At 39.0% G+C, this 19,813-nt stretch overlaps 1 protein-coding gene across 1 annotated transcript in view; it reads left to right on the top strand.

Annotated features, from left to right (window-relative positions):
* Positions 1-238: 238 nt before the first annotated feature.
* The window catches only part of LOC139947998 (ras-specific guanine nucleotide-releasing factor RalGPS1-like), a 36,579-nt gene continuing 17,004 nt past the window's right edge, over positions 239-19,813 (top strand). The window contains exons 1-5 of the mRNA XM_071945944.1: positions 239-360; positions 7,416-7,949; positions 9,624-9,728; positions 14,634-14,741; positions 15,411-15,461. Of these exons, the coding sequence (XP_071802045.1) occupies positions 7,947-7,949; positions 9,624-9,728; positions 14,634-14,741; positions 15,411-15,461 (267 nt within the window). The 5' untranslated portion in view covers positions 239-360; positions 7,416-7,946. The remainder of the gene's footprint in view (positions 361-7,415; positions 7,950-9,623; positions 9,729-14,633; positions 14,742-15,410; positions 15,462-19,813) is intronic.

Below are 19,813 nucleotides of genomic sequence, written 5' to 3'. Positions count from 1 at the left end.
ATTAAAAGACAAAGATTTTTATTTTGTTTCCTTTTTGCAAATCGAGAAATTTCCTTTAAGCAAAATCTAATACCTGTAATCCTTAATGTATGCAATACACTACATAACATAAGGGAGACCAGACTGTATGAAATTTACTTGGTATCCTGTAAAGTTTACGCTTTATCAAACGAAATGCCACGAGTACCACTGATGTACAATGCAAACGTGTGAAAAGCAACGCAAACGGACGATCGAGCATTTTCGACAGTTCATGCAAAGTTGATGTTTGCATAGTGCTTGCCCAAGTATTCGCTGTTTTCGCTATCGTGACAGCTCGACTAAAAGTGAGATTTCTTGTGGTCATTTTGTCTTCTGTTGGTAAGTTTCTTTCGGTTGTATAATATAAATAATGAAATGAGAATGATTAATTTAACCTACTGCCTTTTCTCAACAAAAATAACCTTGTTGTTTATAAAATTACTACACAAAATGTTATGACTTTTTCCTGGTTGAATGAATAAACCGGATTGGAAAGTAGGAACTAACGATCGTAAATAACAAATACTTATGACACTGACATTCCACATAAATCTGCCAATATACTGGACTCCCTCTGCTTCTTGGCCCTATGCCCAACAAAGCAAGAATATTCTTTCTGTGTCTTACTTTTATTTTAATATAGAGCGTGGTACTGGGAGTGGCAGTAGCCATCATCTCATGTTTAATATATTAAAATTTAATTTTAAAGTTTGAAAGTTTGTTGAAATGAGCAGCCCCTGAATTTTTTTCAGGGGCCATTCCTGTGCTTTCGCTGCGGTGTCTTTTGCAAAAATCCTAAAAAATTAAAATGTTTCTCTTTCCCAGCAGAGGAAAACTGCTGTTCCCTTTCAAAAGTTACGATAACATAACCCTCCTCTCGACGGCTGCCAGGCCGGAGGGTTACTGGTTACGAGATTCTCTCGAGCGGCAATCGACAATCTGGTCAAACACGTACAATTTCGACAGCTAGTCAGCAGATTTGCCCCATTTTTACCCCTTTTCAAAAATCATGACACAAATTCTAAGGGCACGAACTTAATCCTCAATGTCTAATGAACACTCAAAACACCATTGAGAAAATATTTTTGAAGAAAAAAGACAAAAACTTACCAGATCCCGGAGCGAATTCCCAGGTTTATATTTTGCATACGCTTTATTTTTTGGTTGGACTAAACCATTCTGTGAAAGGGGTGTTACAAGGCAGTGCTGCAGTGCGTGCGAATTATAAGCGAGGGTTGCGCTATCGCAACTACCCTTTCAAGAGCAAAAGTTGGGCCTGATTTAGCGACAGAAATATGACAGAGACTCAACTGCATGCCATAGTGTTACTGTCTAAGGCTATGGACTATGGATGGTGCGTGTTTGTTGTTATTAATATTATATTCAATTGTTGTATTTAAAAAAAAGTCAAAGATTTTTCATAAAATGTTAACCATAAAATATAAAATTGATTCTTTTTGTGGGTGATATGAAAAACTTCCTACCACTTTAAATTTGAATTATATAACCCCCCCCTAAAATATTTTATCAAGACGCTAATATTATTTTGTTCACATTTGTCATTATTTTGTGAATTATTTATAATTTTTATTTCATGTTTCAGTGTAGATTTTCAGTATAAATTTTCTGATGTACCTAGACTAGAAGTTCATCCTCAAATGATAACTTCCGTTTGTTGTGATTATTGCTCGTAAGTTGTACAATTATGTATACGCTCATGTCCTATAGGTCTACTTTTTTGTGTTTTTCAATTAAAAACACCACAAAATCAAAGATTAAAAAAAATCATGCTATTCTGAATTGCCCTATGATTTAGGCTGGCACAATTCTTTAGAACTTGAGCTCTATTGGGCAAGTTAACAAATTCCTGTATTCCACAAGTAACCCCATCATGACCTGAGTTGACCCTCTGGTTAGAGTGTCAGGACCCTTCAGTAAAAACACTGATCCAGTGTGAACAGGGATAAATCTCACAGGATAAAATAGTGTCTTTACTGGAGTGCATCAAGAGGCCTATTACTGTTAGCCCTAGGAGTAGTTGAATCAGAGACTGACGTTTGGTTCCTCTGCTATGGCTGGAGGGGTTGTGTTATTAATTGGTATGGGGCTGGGGAGGCTTGTTGGTCCCAGAGATCATGCATGGTGTGAGATGGTGAGCATTTGTAAGTGAGTGACTGTCAGTTGTTGGAGAAGGAAGTTGTGGTTGGATGGTAGGCTTGGGGATGATCAAGTTGTTTGTTCATGACGGGGTTGTTTGTTTGTTTAGGATGGGTCTTCTTCCCTTCAAGGGGACTGATGTTTGACCTCACTGATAATGAATGTCTTCTAGTAGGTTCTCCTGGTACACAGTACATCCGTCATTGATGTCAGGGCTCCACATTTACACTGGGACTGGCAAAGTTTTTCTCATGATTTTGGCCTTGCAAAGACAATTCTGGTCCACTAAAAGTTTTGAGCTATAAGCCATTCGGCTTGTGGTGACACCCCCCCCCCAAAAAAAAATAATAAATAATAATAATTGAGCTCTGCCTCTGCATCTACGAGTACAATTGGTGTGATACGTGCTCTTGCACTGCTTATTTTGATATTAGGTACAATGTATGTTAAAATGCAAACAGCTAATGGGCACATCTAATAAATATTTTGAATGAAGACATCGCTGTTACTTAAAATGCTGAACAACGATTAACTTGTAAACACATTTGCAAAGTGTTGCATTTTTATCTTCATTTATGAATTTGATGGTGTTAAGTCCAGATCAAAACAGTAGATTATAATGATTCCCTTTGTTCTAAGCCACAATGTCTTAAAGGAAGTCAGGATTTGAGCACCACAGAAAGTTTCCGCAGTACACATACCTTTGGTCAAGGTAGTTTCCTGATGGTACCTGTACAATGTAGGTAGTATTAAGTTGCAAATCTGCACAGAACTTGTATAGGGCGACAGGAATCTGTGAAATAAAGAATGGTTTCAATATCTTTTCTTTTGCAACGTCACCGCCCAAGTTTTTGACAACCCAGGCAATCAAGATGGCCACACCATGCTAAATATTTCTTGTCTTTTAGGATTTAAAGTCCCACCGCATGTAGACATGAAGTACTTATTTATTTTCATTGTGTCATTTTATTGGTAGTAAACAGAACTGGTCAGAGATCAACATTTGTTATCGTATTTGCCAGGGTCCATTTCCAAGCTATCAGGTTCAGTGAATCTAGATAAATTGTCCGAATGTGTAGGCCCTAAACCTTCAGTTGATATGCTGATGTTGGTAATAATAATCAATATTATAATACCAATTGTATATCACACATTTAGATATTTCTGGTGACTCATCAAATGTGGTTGCTTATAGTGTGTATTTAAATGGAATGGAAGAACGTGCCCAGTGGCACAGCTCTGACACCAATGTAGCCTTGAAGTTATTTGTTATCGGTGATTTGGGGATGCGTGCTGGTTCATTTTGATTTAAAGCTACTGTAAATTGATAAGTTATACAGGCTGTGCAACAGTATGTTGTACCACACAAGTTTGATGCATGTTTTCAAGCTCATGAATTGAATGTTTTGGAGTGCGGGTAATTACCGAAGGTAAGACCCTTCCTTTAAGCAATTAATTTTCTCTTTTAAAGGAACACGTTGCCTTGGATCGGTCGAGTTGGTCTTTGAAAAGCGTTTTTGACCGTTTATTATAAAATGCATATGGTTAGAAAGATGATGTAAAAGTAGAATACAATGATCTACACAAATATGCCTCGAAATTGCGTGGTTTTCTTTTTACCTCGTCCAATAACACGGTCGGCCATTTATGGGGGTCAAAATTTTGACCCCCATAAATGGCCGACCGTGATAGTTCGCGACGTAAAAAGAAAACCGTGCAATTTTGAGAGATACTTGTGTGGATCATTATATTCTACTTTTAAAACATCTTTCTAACCATATACATTTCATAACAAACGGTTTCAAACGCTTTTTATAGACCAACTTGTCCGATCCAAGGCAACGTGTTCCTTTAACCAGTCATGATAATGTGCATGTAAGCTATAAGGTCCACATCATATTCAACAGGGTGTTTGCCCTTAATGTTTTTAGTGACCAGTCAGCAGGACCAGCTAGCGCGTGTCATTTCACTAACAAGTCCACAAGCTTTTTCACTAAGTCCGTAAATTCAAGAAATATGAATCGCTTTCCGCCATTGAACTACATGTAGTCAGTCGGACCAATTGGAGGAGTGAATTTTAACTGACATTTTTGCTAGTGAACGAAGGGCTGTTCAAATGTCATGCAATCCAGTGTTATTTCCTTGTATTATGTGAAATTATTCTAATGATTAGGCCCTTCGCTTGTGATAGGGCATTCCACTTCCGTTTAGTCATTCTGTTAGGATGCAGTCAACCAACAAATATTTGCACAATGGACCTTTGTTGATAAGAAGGGATAAGGGTGTGTGTGTGGGGGGGGGGGGGTAAATGAGTCTGTCTGACCATGGTCTGACTGTGACCTTGTATAAGGTCACCAATGTTGCAGTTTCATTGTACAGACCATTGTTTACAACAAGAGTGACCTTTTACATTCCAGTGCCTTCCTGGCAGGCAAGATACAACACTGATGTACATGTAGGGGAGGGGGGGGGGGCGTTGGTTGATAAACTGAGGCTGTCTGGTTGTGACCTTGTGGTAAGGTCACCAATGTTGATGTTCCCAGGGTCCATTTTTTAGAGCAGACCAGACCATTGTTTACAACAAGAGTGACCTTGTACATTCCAGGGCCTTTCTGGCAGGAAAGCCCCCCCAAAACAGGTTTCATTCGCATGAGCATAATTTACAAATGTAGTAAGGGTCCCTTGTAAAATTTTAGCGTTGTTGTAAAATGTTACCTCGTGTGAAAAGACAAACAATTTTGTTATGTCCAAGTTCCCATGTCAAATATTGTCAAACATTTCAAAATTTTACAACCATGCTAAAATTAAGCATGGAGGAATAAGAACACCTGGACATGAACTAAGCAAGGGACCCCAGTTAAAGTACTGTCGTGTGAATAGGGCTTAAAATACAACACTGATAATGTTAGAGATACATGTAGGGGGGGGGCGGGCGATGACAAGCAGTCTGTCTGGCTGTGACATTGTATTATGTTCATGCCATTGTAGTTGTATAGACTATTGTTAACAACAAGCGAAGAGTGACCTTGCATTCCATGGCCTTTCTGGTAGGCATCATACAACACTGGTCATGTGGAAAGTTTTATATTTTATGTAACAATTGCACTACATATTTTAAAAATAACATCTGAACAAATTTCAGATGTGCCCCGTTTCCTCATATCAATAGCTGATAAAAATCAGATTAGGGCAAACTCCATGAAAGGTTATTATGTGTTCCTTCGTTGGACTGTCAACTGTATCATGCCTGCAGGAAGTCCAGGCTCTGTGGCTCTTTAGTAAACATGTGATGTCACAAGATTAAAATAAGTTTAACGACCGCTGCAGTGCAGGAATTGCCATGAAAGCATTGCTTCCTCAGTATACATCACTGGCATTTTGACTGAGCAATTACCCCCCAAAAAGAGAAGAAAAAAGAGCAAAGCAAACTATAAAAGAAATAAAACCTTGCATTAGGATAGTTGTAGAATTTTCCTTTAAATGCCATTACTCAAGTTAACGATCAGGGGCAGATATTGATAAAATATGGACTGTAAAGTTCATACCAACCCTCCAGATAAAATTGTATTCTGTTTGATACACCTTCAAAGACTAGAAAATTTCAATCTTACATTTTCCGGCGATCAAAGTGAACCTGAATACAATATTCAAAACATGTAATGAGATGCCAAACAAAACACAAACGATCGTTGTTTTTTAAAAACTGGATTGCTCAATTCCATGAAAATGGGTGGTGTGTTCTTGCTGATGCAGTTTAGTGTAAACACAATAATTTTTTGCATTGTAAATAATTTGTGTGTATAATAATGTCTACAAAACATTTCATTTTGCCAGTGTTATGCTGGCCATGAAATTTCCCATTCATTGTTTTGATTGTGTTGTTCAGTACGTCTGCTACTAGTCATGAATAATGAGCCATAAAAAATGCTTTCTGTTCAAGTTGTTAAAATTATTGTATTCGCATTGTGGAGTTTGTTTTTGCGTATAATCACCTCCATGGTACACGCACAACTACCATCAATGTCTTAAATATTTAGAAAGTCAATAAGTGTAGCAAACTTTCAATTTTAGTTCTGTGTACATTGTATTAAAGGGCTGTGCATAATTATTACATTGCCAAATCCTTATCAAATTGCCAAAGTGAAGAACTCATGCTGAGTAACATCAAAACCTATGGTTTACTGGTGTAACAAAATAAGTCTAGTGGAAAAGATGACAGGCAAAAGCACACAGAATTGTTCAATTGTGTATTTTGTGTTCTTTGATGGCGAAGAACTAATGATGATTTGTTAATAATATGTCAAATTTAATCATTACCTCTTGACTAGTTTTCAATTTGTTGTTCACAACATGGTACATACTAAAATATTCACCCATGATTGCAGCCATCCATGTCTATCACACGCTAATGGTAAATGTGTTCATGAATGTTGATTAAAAATAAATCGGCAGCAAAATTGGTCTGGTACACATTCTCGTCAAGTGCTATAGAGTCAGGTTCAATCAGGAGTCAGGAGGGGCTCCGACTATAACACCTCAGCAGTCACAGCCTGGACCTAGTAATAATAAAAACAGATGAATTTTTTCCATCCGGTACTAAATATGGCAATTGCACGGTCGCCTCCCTGTGAGAAATTGGCCAACGCTTCTGCTCTGAACATTGACATCTCCCGTGGGAGATTTGGAAGAAATGTTCTGAATGTTCAATGTGGTAGCCCTATAGGATTGTTAAGTCGTGCCTATTGCTTACCATGCATTGCTCATTTCCAGATGTCTGCTACTCATTTGCTACGCAGTACACTTCGTAATGTGGATATGATTATTACAGGGCAGTTTACTGTGGGTTTGGTGGATCGACAGCCATCGTAAATTATTCCCAAAGAGCATTAAATTGTACTGTTTATTTGACATTTACTATCAAAAGAGAAGGTCAGGTTTAAAGGGAAGGTATGTTAAAATATTAAGTGGAAATAATAAACTTGGGTAGAAACCTTTCAATAGTACATATTTGAAAAGCATTTTAAGAATTATTTCACTTGGAAGTACGTGGTTATGTAAAAAGATTAAATTTTTTATGCAGCCAATTAATTGCTGTGCCCAGCTTCGAAAGCAAAGTTTGCAAGGCCTGCATATTGAATGACCTACATGTGTGGTGTTTTGTGTTCACCTGTTTGTGGTGTACGTGTGAAAGTCATCATTCACCATTCATCATTTTCAGTTTTGATTTGTTTTTCCAGATTCCAAAAGATAAGTGGTGACAGAAAGTTCAAAAGCACACCCGATACAAGGAAATGTCATGCAAATTAGGAGGTCATCAGTTATTCATGAGGAGTGACCTGAAGTGACAACATCAGCTGATCAAAACACAGGGCCCTCTGTGGAGCTGTGGTTAACTGAACAGCTACAATTGAACCTACCAACCCACCCGAAGGAGGGAACCCTGAATGAACCTACCCACCCAGTGTAGAGGAATCCTTATTGAACCCAGTCAGTGTGCTCCAAGGCGACCTTGCACCTCTAAGTTTTGATTCTCCTAATACTAGAGCGGGAGTCCAGAGTGTGTGGAATTGAGCGTCGTAACAGCTGCCGTTGACAATTGCAGTTAAGGAACTCCTCAGCAATGTGACTTTTCTTGGATTGTTGTCAATCTTTGTGTCTTGGCCGCCGTTCTTCAGTTTGATATTAATTACAGTGTTTTGAGGAACTTATAACAAGGACAATGATACAGAACGGGTTCTTGGTGAATTGTAGATAATAACGGACTCCACATGGTAAGTTGATGACAGTTTTTTTAGCATGAATTTTTTCTTTCTTTTCTTTTCAAAAGATCGGGGAATATTTTATTACTGATGAGATTTTGTCAAATGTATAGTCAGTAGTGTAACTTGACATTTTTATTTTGGGTGCTTGGGTGGCAGGGAGCCTGTGTAGGCAAAGACATAATTGTGTGGTACTTGGGGGGGGGGGGGGGGGGGCTGGGGCTACCACATCTGCTGGTTATGCATAGTACATTTAATATTGGCTTAAAAAAAACCCCACATGTGGCACAAAGTGAAAGACATCCTGTGGTTTGAATCATTTGGCCAAATATACACATAACTGACACAACAGCTGATTGATACGATTGTGTTTTTTTCCAAAAACTGTTTTGATGTACGTGAGCGAATGTGATTCGTTTTATTAACAACAAAGTGGGTCAACAGATGGTGACCTAATTTGTTATTGAAATCACATTCATGCAGTTTTCTTGCGAAGTGCACACTAGAATATAAACTCGAACCTCTCACAGGTTGCCAACAGTATCCACATGTATTGATCTTATGTTTAAATACGTGTGTAAATATTGTGCTCATATTGTACAACTGGGGAAAAAAAAGGATCTGCTCTAAAAAAAAAAGTAATGATAAACTTTCTGGTTAGTGCATACATCTAGAGCCCCATTTTATAAATCTGGTCGGCACAGGTTGGCTTGTGCGGTAAGCGCTCGCCTCTCACCAAGGTGACCCCGGTTCGATTCCCGGTCGGGGCCATATGTGAGTTGAGTTGTGCGTTGGTTCTCTGCTGTGCCCTGAGGGTTTCCCAGACTATCCGGTTTTCCTCCCTCCCCAAATTATTAATTATTAATTATTAATTATTACCACAAAAGTTGCTCTGCACAGAAACAATCTTGCTTGGATAGCGGAAATGGATTACTAAAAAAGGAGCTGTACTAAAACAAAACTGTGAAGAAAACCATACTGGTTTTGCATACATGTAGAGCCCTGTTTTATGAATCTGGTCAGCACAAAAAAAGTTGCTAAGCACAGAAAAATCTGCTAAGCACAGAAAAATCTTGGTAGAGCAGAAATGGGTTACCAAAAAAGTACCTGACCCGTTAAAGTTTTTTTTAAAACATAAAAATATGCTGCTTTTGCAAACTTCTTTGAGCCCCATCATTTCTTTGCTTATAATTCTGCTTTAGTTTCCTGGCAGAATTTTGTGTCAGAATTGATGTTGTTGCAATTTAAAGGCAGTGGACACTATTGGTAGTTGTCAAAGACAAGTCTTCTCACTTAACGTATCTCAACATATATGCATAAAGTAACAAACCTGTGAAAATTTGAGCTCAATTGAGCATTGAAATTGCGAGATAATAATAAAAGAAAAAACACCCTTGTCACACAAAGTTGTGTGCTTTGAGATGCTTGATTTCGAGACCTCAAATTCTAAATCTGAGGTCTTGAAATCAAATTCGTGGAAAATTACTTCTTTCTCGAAAACTATGGCACTTCAGAGGGAGCCGTTTCTCACAATGTTTTATACTATCAACCTCTCCCCATTACTCGTTACCAAGAAAGGTTTTATGCTAATAATTATTTTGAGTAGTTACCAATAGTGTCCACTGTCTTTAAAATGCAAGATTTCAAGGTGAAGGTAAATTTGAAAATGTTCTGTCGTCATTACAGAGTATGAACCACAAAATCCTGAAGCAGCAGCTATCTGCTTCTTCAGTGGAGGACCTGACTAATGGCGGGGAGAGCTCCTCATCAAGGGGATCCACATTAACAGGGGTGAGTAGTCAATCAGGGAACAAGACTGCTTGAACTATGGTCAAAAGAATCTAAATATTTCAAGTGAATCAAAATTGTCTTCCATTTGTATATAATTTCAAACATGATAAAGGCCTGATTCTTGTTTTTTTTTTAATGGGCAAGGGCACCAAGGCGGTTTCTCCTTGGTATATTGTAAAGGGCAACCACCCTATAAGGATATTGTAAATTTCTATTGGAACATTTTAGGGGCGCCAAGGCAACAATCAGGGGCACCGCAGGCAATCATTTTTTGTGGTACATTGATGCAATGAAGTTCAGATCATACTGTTCTCTCGAATGCAAAGCGGTGCATGTTTCACTTCCTCATGAAAAAATCCAGCTTCATTGTCAACCACACAGAAAGTACAGGCCAACTTAGATCAAATTACCTAGTTTAACCTGTTGAAGTTTATGCTCAGTTTCTATTCTGCAAAAAAGCACTGGTTTATTATTAAGTTGTACAAATCATGACATGTGTTATCAATTTTTGTTTACATTTAGAATGTCTCACATTTTACAGTACATGTAGTGCTTTTTAAAAACCCCCAAAACCACAGTTAGTATAATACATTTCCAAGACCTTTTTTTCACTTCAGGGTGCTTGACCAAAAACTCACAGAATTTGTGTTTAGAATGCCCTGCAGTTTTTAAACATTTTGGGGAGAAACCGTTGCTACAGTATAAGATAACTCTTAAGCCTGGTACTGGTTTGTGTTGTGCAACAAAAATTGCACCATGATGTTTTTACAGTGTGGCTAGATGCATTCTCCTCTGAAATTAACATACAGTATGGATGGGAGCTTTGACATTGTCAGGTTATCTGGAGATTTGTATTCTTCTGTGTACAGATAGGGTCAATATGGTATTGTGCGTCTACGTCTAGTACTACAATACGTGTATGTAAAAACATGGGAACATAATAATTGTGATAAACGTGCATACAAGCGATCGCCTCCATGCCCCTGAACATTGCCTTGGTGCCCTTGAAATACTCTAGTAGAAAACAGTCTCTTCGAAGGTTGCCCTTTTATACCAAGGAAAAAATGCCCTGGTGCTCTTGTCCTTTTGAAAACAAAGCATACAGGCCTGGACATGTAGTTTAACATTTATTTGTTATCTTTCCTGACAAATTTCCACACTACACAAATGATGCCTTTGAATGTGAAACTACATACATGTGTAAGCTGTAGGAATTTGCTGACTGCCGGAAATGGATTTTCATGCAGGCCTACATGTATGTCGTTTCAGAGCACGGCATGTACATCATATAGAAAACAGTTGCGTGTCTTGGTTCACTATGGTATGCCACAAACACTGTGCACAAATTGCAAGGTGATTCGAGTCATGACCCTTGCAGCGCCAGACAATCACTGGAACTACTGGATTCCTGAGTTTTCCTTCATAAAGGTCTATTTGATGTCTATGGCAACATGGGACCACAATATGCAAATTTCTTCTGATCTCATTTGGTGGATTTTTTTTTTTTACCCTGGGTTTGCACTTCAGGGGTTTACTGCATTGTACTGAACAGCTAATTGGTCCTGCCTATTCGGGGTTGTTTTTTTCGCATGTTGATTTCCACTCGCAGTGATGTTCGTTCACGCTCGACATGAGCGCAAAACGTGCATGTGAACTTCAGCGGACAACCCCGGTTCACAGTGTTTCTTCGTAGAGGTTGTGCATCAACATTTTTAAACCCACCGTGCACTCGGTGAAAGGATTGCCTCGTAGTAGGCCTTGTGGCCGATTCTGAAATGAAAGCAAAAGCCAATTACTACGACCTGGGCAGTGCACGTCTCTCCTTTGTTGGGGGTCAGAAATTTTCTTTTCCCTGGATGCAGTTGCTCGAAGGATGTTCATTGTATTGTCCAAGTCGCTATTAAAGTGAAGAATATGCGGAGAGGGTTTGTGCGTAAAATACATTCTCCCACTATCAGCATCTGCATGTGCGATGTACATCAATTTGTTGTATACAGAAATACATGTCAGAACAAAACACTTTACTCAAAACCATGTGTTAGCTAACATGGCAAAGTCACCTAAAAAATTCCATGAAATTTCGTCTCTCTGATAAATAGTTGTACTCGGTTAATATTGTTGGGTTATTCTTAAAAAACATTAGGTCTACACATGTACTCTAGTTGCGGTACCTGCTGCCAAAACGAACTGCCTCTAGCTACCAAGCAATCTCGGTAGTCTAGTTGGTAAGACACTGCTCTAGAATTGCAAGGGTCGTGGGTTCAAATTCCACCCGAGTAATATGCCTGTGATATTTTTTCATAGGACTCGGGAAAGAACCGAGTATACAGTGCTAACACACATCGGTGTATGGGTAAATTAACCCAAAATTAATACCCGTGTACTCTGCTAGCAAAAGGCTAAATCGCACATCATTTTTAATGGCATAATAAAGAATATAGAGTCAAAATTGAAAGGGTCATAAAGTACCTTCATTGGTTGTCATCCTGAATGTGTGTGTATTGAACGGTCAGTCAACCATGCAATTTAATTGAATCTACTTTCCTTCTGGTGGAGCCCCGAGCGACTATTAAACTTCTCACCTGACCCTTTGACCTTCGTATATTTTGAGTAAGTTGTGGAGGATGACTGGAGTTGACTAGACTTAACCATAATCGATCTAGATGACAGCTGAACATTTGGTTCAGCTAGCTAGATTCTCTAGTCAAATTCGTGGGTACACTGCGTGTACACCAAGAGTACACCGTTGGTACACCATGGGTTTACCCTGGGTACACTCTGGGTACATCCTGGGCCGGTGTGGGATTACCCCGACACACCTCAGGCACACCCTAGGCGCACTCTGGGCATACCCTGAGCACACTCTGTCCACAACTTGGGCACACCCTGGGCTCACGCTTGGTTCACCCTGGACACACCCTGGGGCGGGTTCACCCTGACACACCCTGGGCTTACCTTTGGCACTCCCGGACACACCCATGGCTCACCCCATGTACACCCTGGGCAAACCCTGGCTACACCCTGAGCACACCCTGGCCACAATTTGGGCACACCCTGGGCTCACGCTTGGTTCACCCTGGACACACCCTGGACGGGGTTCACCCGGACACACCCTCGGCTCACCCTACATGTATGTATGTACACCCTGGGCAAACCATCTACATTTAGGAACATAGGGGTAGACCCTCAACATACATTTGTAGGTTCGTCATGAACAATACAAATCTAGGGACTACCTTCTTGAAAGAAAAAAATCAAAGTACAGGTCACAGACTCACATTTTGTTTGTATAAACTTTGCTCGAGTCAACTGACCTCTTTCCATAGTTGATTTGGAAGGAAAGTTCCTAATAAGTTACTTCCTCTACTATGGGGGTGGTTTCCTTTTATATGTAAAGGCGTCTTGTGCCTCGCTGCATGTCTAATGCTGACAGTGTACGAGTGTAGTACTCCTTCCTACATGTACATGTACACTCGCCGCCGCTCACTTGGATTTAAATACTTGCTGGAAAGTTGAAACTTGTCGGCGTCTTGAGTTTATTTTCTTTGTCTCAAGTCATCATTATGATCAATGCCCTGATGTGTGTAAGTTATGTGTAATTTCTTTTCATTGTTCTCACTTATTCAATTCAGTGCGCTCAGATTTCCTTCCATGTACACAGACTAGACGTTGGTTGAAATCCTACCGAGCTAACCGTTGATTTTGCAATGACTATAGAATTAGCATTGTCATCTAGTAACTGAATCACAATTGAATGATTTGTCTGTTTGTGCAACTCCTAATCATAGACGTTAATAATAATTATAATAACAAAACATTTGTAAAGCACCTAATGCAAAAAGCCTCTAAGCGTCAATGGCATGAGAGAGAGAGATTGGATGATTGCCAGTTTTGGTGTATAGTTTGCCAAGCTTCCTTTATGGGAAGATCATTCAAACTTATATATTAAATAACAAACCTGTGAAAATTTAGGCTAAATTGGTCATCAGAGTCGGGAGAAAATAACGGGAAAACCCCCCCTCCCCGCACGTTTCGCCGTGTCACACGGCAACTCGACCCCGCCGGCTTTAAACGACCGTGTAAGAACTCGTCACTACCCTTTTATTCCCTTATTCAAACAATTCCAAGTGAACAATCTATGAATTGGTTATGTAAGAAATTTACATTACGTACCTGTACAAGTGGACTCCAAACAAAAACTTCAAAAACAAGCAAAGATGGCTTCATATGCATACATGAATAATTCATTTGACTTAATACGTGTTTGCAAAGTGCATCAGAATACCAGTAATTATGCAAATCTTCATGTTTTATGCTCTTTATTTTGTAATTTTAAACATTATGTACAAGTTTGTACGCTGTGTAGCACGTCGTTATGATGGGGTGGTGGGATACTAAGAAGGCAAGATTTCATCTTTGTCTTTCTCCTATAGAGTCTTAAAGGGTCTTGGTACTTTTTGTAGGACACAAAACACAATGCCCACAGATTTGCATTAAACTTACACAGTTTGAAGATAATCATAGTAGGAGGCTCCCCTTAAAATATTACTTGCTGAGGTGTAGTAGGTTTTGAGAAATGAGTAAATCACTGTCCATTAATACATTTTACATGCTAAAGTAATTTTCGTCTCATTTAGACAAAAATTATTTTTGTGATTTGTACTCATTTCTCAAAAACTACAGCACCTCAGCAAGAATATTTTGAGGGAAGCTTTCTACCATCATATTTTCAAACTGAGTGAGCTTAATGTAAATCTGTGGACATTGTGTTTTGTGTCCTACAAAAAGTACCCAGACTCTTTAAGGAGTCTCATAAGCAAACAATTTAATCTGGAGGACGATATTTCAGGACAACCTCAACTTGCGTTTTTATCTGACTCCCTTCTTTCTTTTTCTTGGTTTTAGTTGAGTGGGCGAGATACATTAGAGAGTGGACGATGGACACTACCGAGGCTCAAGACATACGACGCTGTCGTCTTTGACATGCTGAGAGTGATGCCTGATGACCTGGCCGTGAGTACTGTACACTCCGTTATGAATTAATATCTCAGGCAAATATTATCATAATTTGACCACTGCACAGTTTGCCCCGAAGCATGAATGACAAAAGGAGCTAGATTTAGTGTGGTCTCATGAAGTGTACATTTTTGGTGATGCATGTTTGGTGAGGTTAAAGTCTTATATAGCGTCACAGTATTCTCCCTCAAAAACAGGGCCAAAGACCAGTTAAAGGCAGTGGTCACTATTGGTAAAATCGCAAAATAATTATCAGCATAAAACCTCACTTGGTAACGAGTAATGGGGAGAGGTTGGTAGTATAAAACATTGTGAGAAACGGCTCCCTCTGAAGTGCCATAGTTTTTGAGAAAGAAGTGATTTTCCTCGAATTTGATTTCGAGACATCAAGTTTAGAATTTGAGGTCTCGAAATGAAGCATCTGAAAGCACACAACTTTGTGTGACAAGGGTGTTTTTTTTCTTCATAGTTATCTCGCAACTCCGGCGACCAATCAAGCTCAAATTTTCACAGGTTTGTTATTTTGTGCATATGTTGAGATACACCAATTTAAAACACATGAGGAGCATTCAATATTATCTCCAAGTGGTCCAGCTGTCTAGTAGAAGTGTGTGGTTAATGACATTTTGTGGAGTTTCAGTTGTATTGTCTTTTTTTTTCTTCCAGACTCAAATTACGTTTATGGACCTTCCAATTTTCAAAGCCATTACACCAGAGGTAAGTTTGTTTCATTCCATCTGCTAAGCAATATTTTATGCTTTTGAAAGCAGCTCTATGAAATTGGGTCCAGGTTTTGCTCATAAACATCCATAGAAACAAAGCGTAAAACATAGTAACGATGACCCATTTTCATAAAGCTGTCAAGCCGAAAATTCGCGTGACCAATTTCTTTGTCTTTGCGAAGCAAAGAAGGATTGGGGCACCAGTCCCTTTTTTTTAAGGGATATTTGTGTGGACAATATCAGTGTACATGATTATATAGATTTAGTGTGGTCTTATGAAGTGTACATTTTTGGTGATGCATGTTTGGTGAGGTTAAAGTCTTATATAGCGTCACAGTATTCTCCCTCAAAAACAGGGCCAAGCACGAGTTCAAGGCAGTGGTCACTGATTATAACCGCGATCGGATATAACGAGGTTCGGATAATACAAGGAAAACGGGCCAGTCCAGCGGACCTCGTATTAACGGGAGTCGACTGTACATTATATAATCATTTTCCCAACCATAGGCTATTCATGAAATAACAACCGCTTTGTATAGTCCAAAGCCCCCATTAGTGACGTCTCCCTTTAAACGACTTGTCTTGGGACTGAGTGGTCCAGTGGTTATATAGAGCCTCTCGGTGACAGACACAGTCAGGGGTCGTCGTGCCTCAGGCAACCCCCATGAGCTGACTGCTCTAAAACAGTCACTTCCTCGCCAAGCCTGACCGACCTCTTGATGAGAATTGCGAGAGAAGGATCTGTGACACCTCCCGGGGGGGGGGGGGGGGGGGGGGGGGGGGGGGTCACGCATGGCGCTCGTCTATCTCAATCAAAATTGAAATTTGAAAATGATTCCGAACTCGAGCTAATCGTCGCGTAGATGAGAGATGAGCTTTTAAAGCACTGGACAAATTATTGGTAGTTACTAAACTATTAAGTCTGGTTCAAATGGCAAATGCAGGTTTTTGGTTGTCAAGAAATTCGCGACGAACAAATCGCATCAGTTGCCCTGTGCTGAACTCCTGCGAAACATTCGCTGGAAAAACAACAGCCCTGTGACGTCAACATTTGTATCGCATTCGCATTCGCAGGAAGTACATGTTAGAACCTGGCTTTACAAGTCAAATTTATTCCTCTTTATCACATTAAGTGTTTTGTGGAAGAATACTAGAAGAAGGAACAAAATATCCACCTGGCAACTTGATTTCCCCTTAACACAATTGTGCACGTCCCTCTCCATGTTTGATATGTACACATTTCCAGATATCACACTGTTGTGCATTGGGTGTATTTTGCGGTGTACATTACATGCAGTTTCCCCCGATGCCCAGGGAATGGTGTTATATGTTGTATTGATCACCTGATTAGCCCAGGTCCCTATTGGTGTTATATATCGTATTGATCACCTAATTAGCCATCTCGGGTTCGACTGTGGGCTGTCTGATACATGTGTAGTTGAAAAACACCCAAGGTGTCATACTGCATGCCCTAGTGTAACATTTAGAAGTGAGTGTGGCTAGATGGTGAAGCAGAGTTGATTAAATTCAACTGAGCAGCAGGGCTCATTTTCATAAAGCTGTTTCGCAGAAAATTCTGCTCAGCAAACTTCTTGGATGAGCAAGAACTTAACAAGGTACCAGTCGCAGCAATGGTAACTGTATGGTTTTCTGTCTTGAAACTTATTATTGCCAAGCAAATGTTTTTTTGTGCTAAGCAAGTTTCTGTGCTTATAGGCTTTTTCATGGCTCTCAATGAGCAAAGAATCTGCATTTTTTTGCGATATCACCAAAAATCAGGAGCGAAACTTATGTCCATGCAGGAAGAAGCACAATCTGACTACACAATCTTTATAAGTTTATTGACAGTAACACTTCTCAGATTTGACATTTTGGGGCATACAAACTGAAATCTTTTTTACATTTCATTATTCATACTTCGAAGTGGATTAATTCTCAAAATGCATTATACTTTACAAAGCTGACTGTACTTCTTGCAACATAAGTTCTAAATTGCCATTAATTTTCAGAGTCATTATCAATCGTATACAGCCCCTTGTTAAAGGCAGTGGACACTATTGGTAATTGTCAAAGACTTGTCTCCACAGTTGGTGTATCTCAAAGTATGCATAAAATAACAAACCTGTGAAAATTTGAGCTCAATCGGTCATCGAATTTGCGAGATAATAATGAAAGAAAAAAACACCTTTGTCACACGAAGTTGTGTGCGTTTAGATGCTTGATTCCCCACCCACCTCCACGCAGAGAATTTCAATCTTAAAAACATAACTCGTCAAAACAGATGCGAGGCAGGTTTAGAAAATTCTTCAGATGATTGCCCTCTTCAAATTCTAACGCTCGCAATAAATCACACAAATCCCCTTCTCTGACCATTCCACTCCTGCATAATATATAAAATAAATCCCGATGCCAAATAATTAATTGCAAAAAAAGCCAAATACTATTTCTCTGGGGCTGGCCTTATTGTTGTTGATGCAAGCGCGTGAAGAAAAAAATATCGGGATAAATTGATTTATTCCAAACCCTGAAGGGCTGACAGCTACACTGGTAGAAAAAATAACTTGCCTCACCTTCTTCAAATGTGACCTTAAATGATTTTAAAGGAACACGTTGCCTTAGATCGGACGAGTTGTTCTATAAAAAGCGTTTGTAACAATTTGTTATAAAATGCATTTATGTTTTAAAGTAGAATACCATGATCCACACAAAATTGGCTGACCGTGTTAGTCAACGAGGTAAAAGGAAAACCGTGCATTTTCGAGGCATGTTTGTGTGGATCATTGTATTCTACTTTTACGACATCTTTCTATCAATATGCATTTTATAACAAACGGTTACAAACGCTTTTCAAAGACCAACTCGACTGATCCAAGGCAACGTGTTCCAAAGGTTCTAAAGATTTTTGATAACCGTAACGCGATTTCAGAAAATATTTCTTTTAACAATTTTCTGTTCGGCAAAACTAAAGCAGGAAACCAGTGAATCTGAAAGACAGTTTGTGTGATGTAGAATATTGACTGGTAACCTTATTCTGGAAAGCAATACTGCTTTTATGTTCAGCTGCTTTTTGTGCTTTTAAAATCAGCTCTATGAAATTGTGCCCACGCTAAATGAAATGTCAGTTAAAATTAAAAGCATTTTCTTCCAAACTTTACAGGCCTGGAATTTCATCTTTGAGAGGGCAAGGCCATTTTAATTTTGCAAAGGGCACTTCCATTGGAAAATCTTGATGTCTATGGGGAACTTTTAAAGGGGCACCAAGGCCAAGACAAGGGCAATGGAGGCCATGGCTTGCCTCTGTGGTCTCCGTGTAACTCTAGGCCTGTAAAAATGTAAAAAACAGACATTTTATGAGTGAGAGATATCCCCTTTAAGGGTGAAGCTGAACTTTTGGTATTAACTTTTCCCCCCTTTTCAGCCAGCCTTTAATTGCCATTGCCTAATTGGTCTGGTAACAGACTCTTTAAGGGATACTGCTGCTTTGTGTTTGTGTCAGTTTCTCAGACTAATTGCTTCATGCAGTTTTAACTCGTTTGTTAGGTTGTTATACAATATAATATAACTTGGCACGTACCCAGGCTGTTTATGATGCCTGTGGGAATAGTACCTGACCAGTTTATGTACATACTGGACAAAATTATATATAATGCAACGTGACGTCTCGTTTCATTTTAAAGCCATAAACTGAAAAACCCCACAGAAATTTTAAAGTTCAAAGACTTTTTTTTGGTTTAAAGCCATTACCTGAAAAACATCATAGAAATTTTTAAAGTTCAAAGACTTTTTTTTTTAAAAGCCACAAACTGAAAAACACGATAGAAAGTTCAAAGACTTTTTCAAGTTCTGTTTTCATGATTTTGCAGTCCGTGTGGGCTCAATTTCTTAGTATACAAATATTGACTACTTTGAGTGGGACGGTTAAAACTACATGTACATTGTATGTACAACTCCCGAGTAGGTGATCCTCGGTGAGTTTTATTCTCCCGAGGCGCTGTGCGATAGTTATGACATTGGTTGCTCACGAATGGTTTGAGTCAATGACTTCAGACCGACAAGCTGGTTTTCATTTGTACTTAATTTAAAGAAAATTTACTAATTACATCGTTTTTCTAATGACATTTACTAATGATTCTAACATGATCTTACTTACGTATGTCATTGCAAACATGTGGAAACAATAGATTTTTTTTTTAATATCCTTGAATCCCTGAAAGAAACACTAGCTCATCATGATCAGTGCATTTCCTATTGGCTAATGGTAACGGTTGCCACATTTCTTTTGATGAGTCTGATAAATTCTGAATGCTTCTTGAAGTATACTTGCACATAAGATAGATGAGATAGATC

Source organism: Asterias amurensis, chromosome 15 (assembly GCF_032118995.1).
Source record: "Asterias amurensis chromosome 15, ASM3211899v1".
NCBI lineage: Eukaryota > Metazoa > Echinodermata > Asteroidea > Forcipulatida > Asteriidae > Asterias > Asterias amurensis.
Note: the sequence above shows the minus strand (reverse complement) of the source record. Positions and strands in the feature narration are given on the sequence as shown.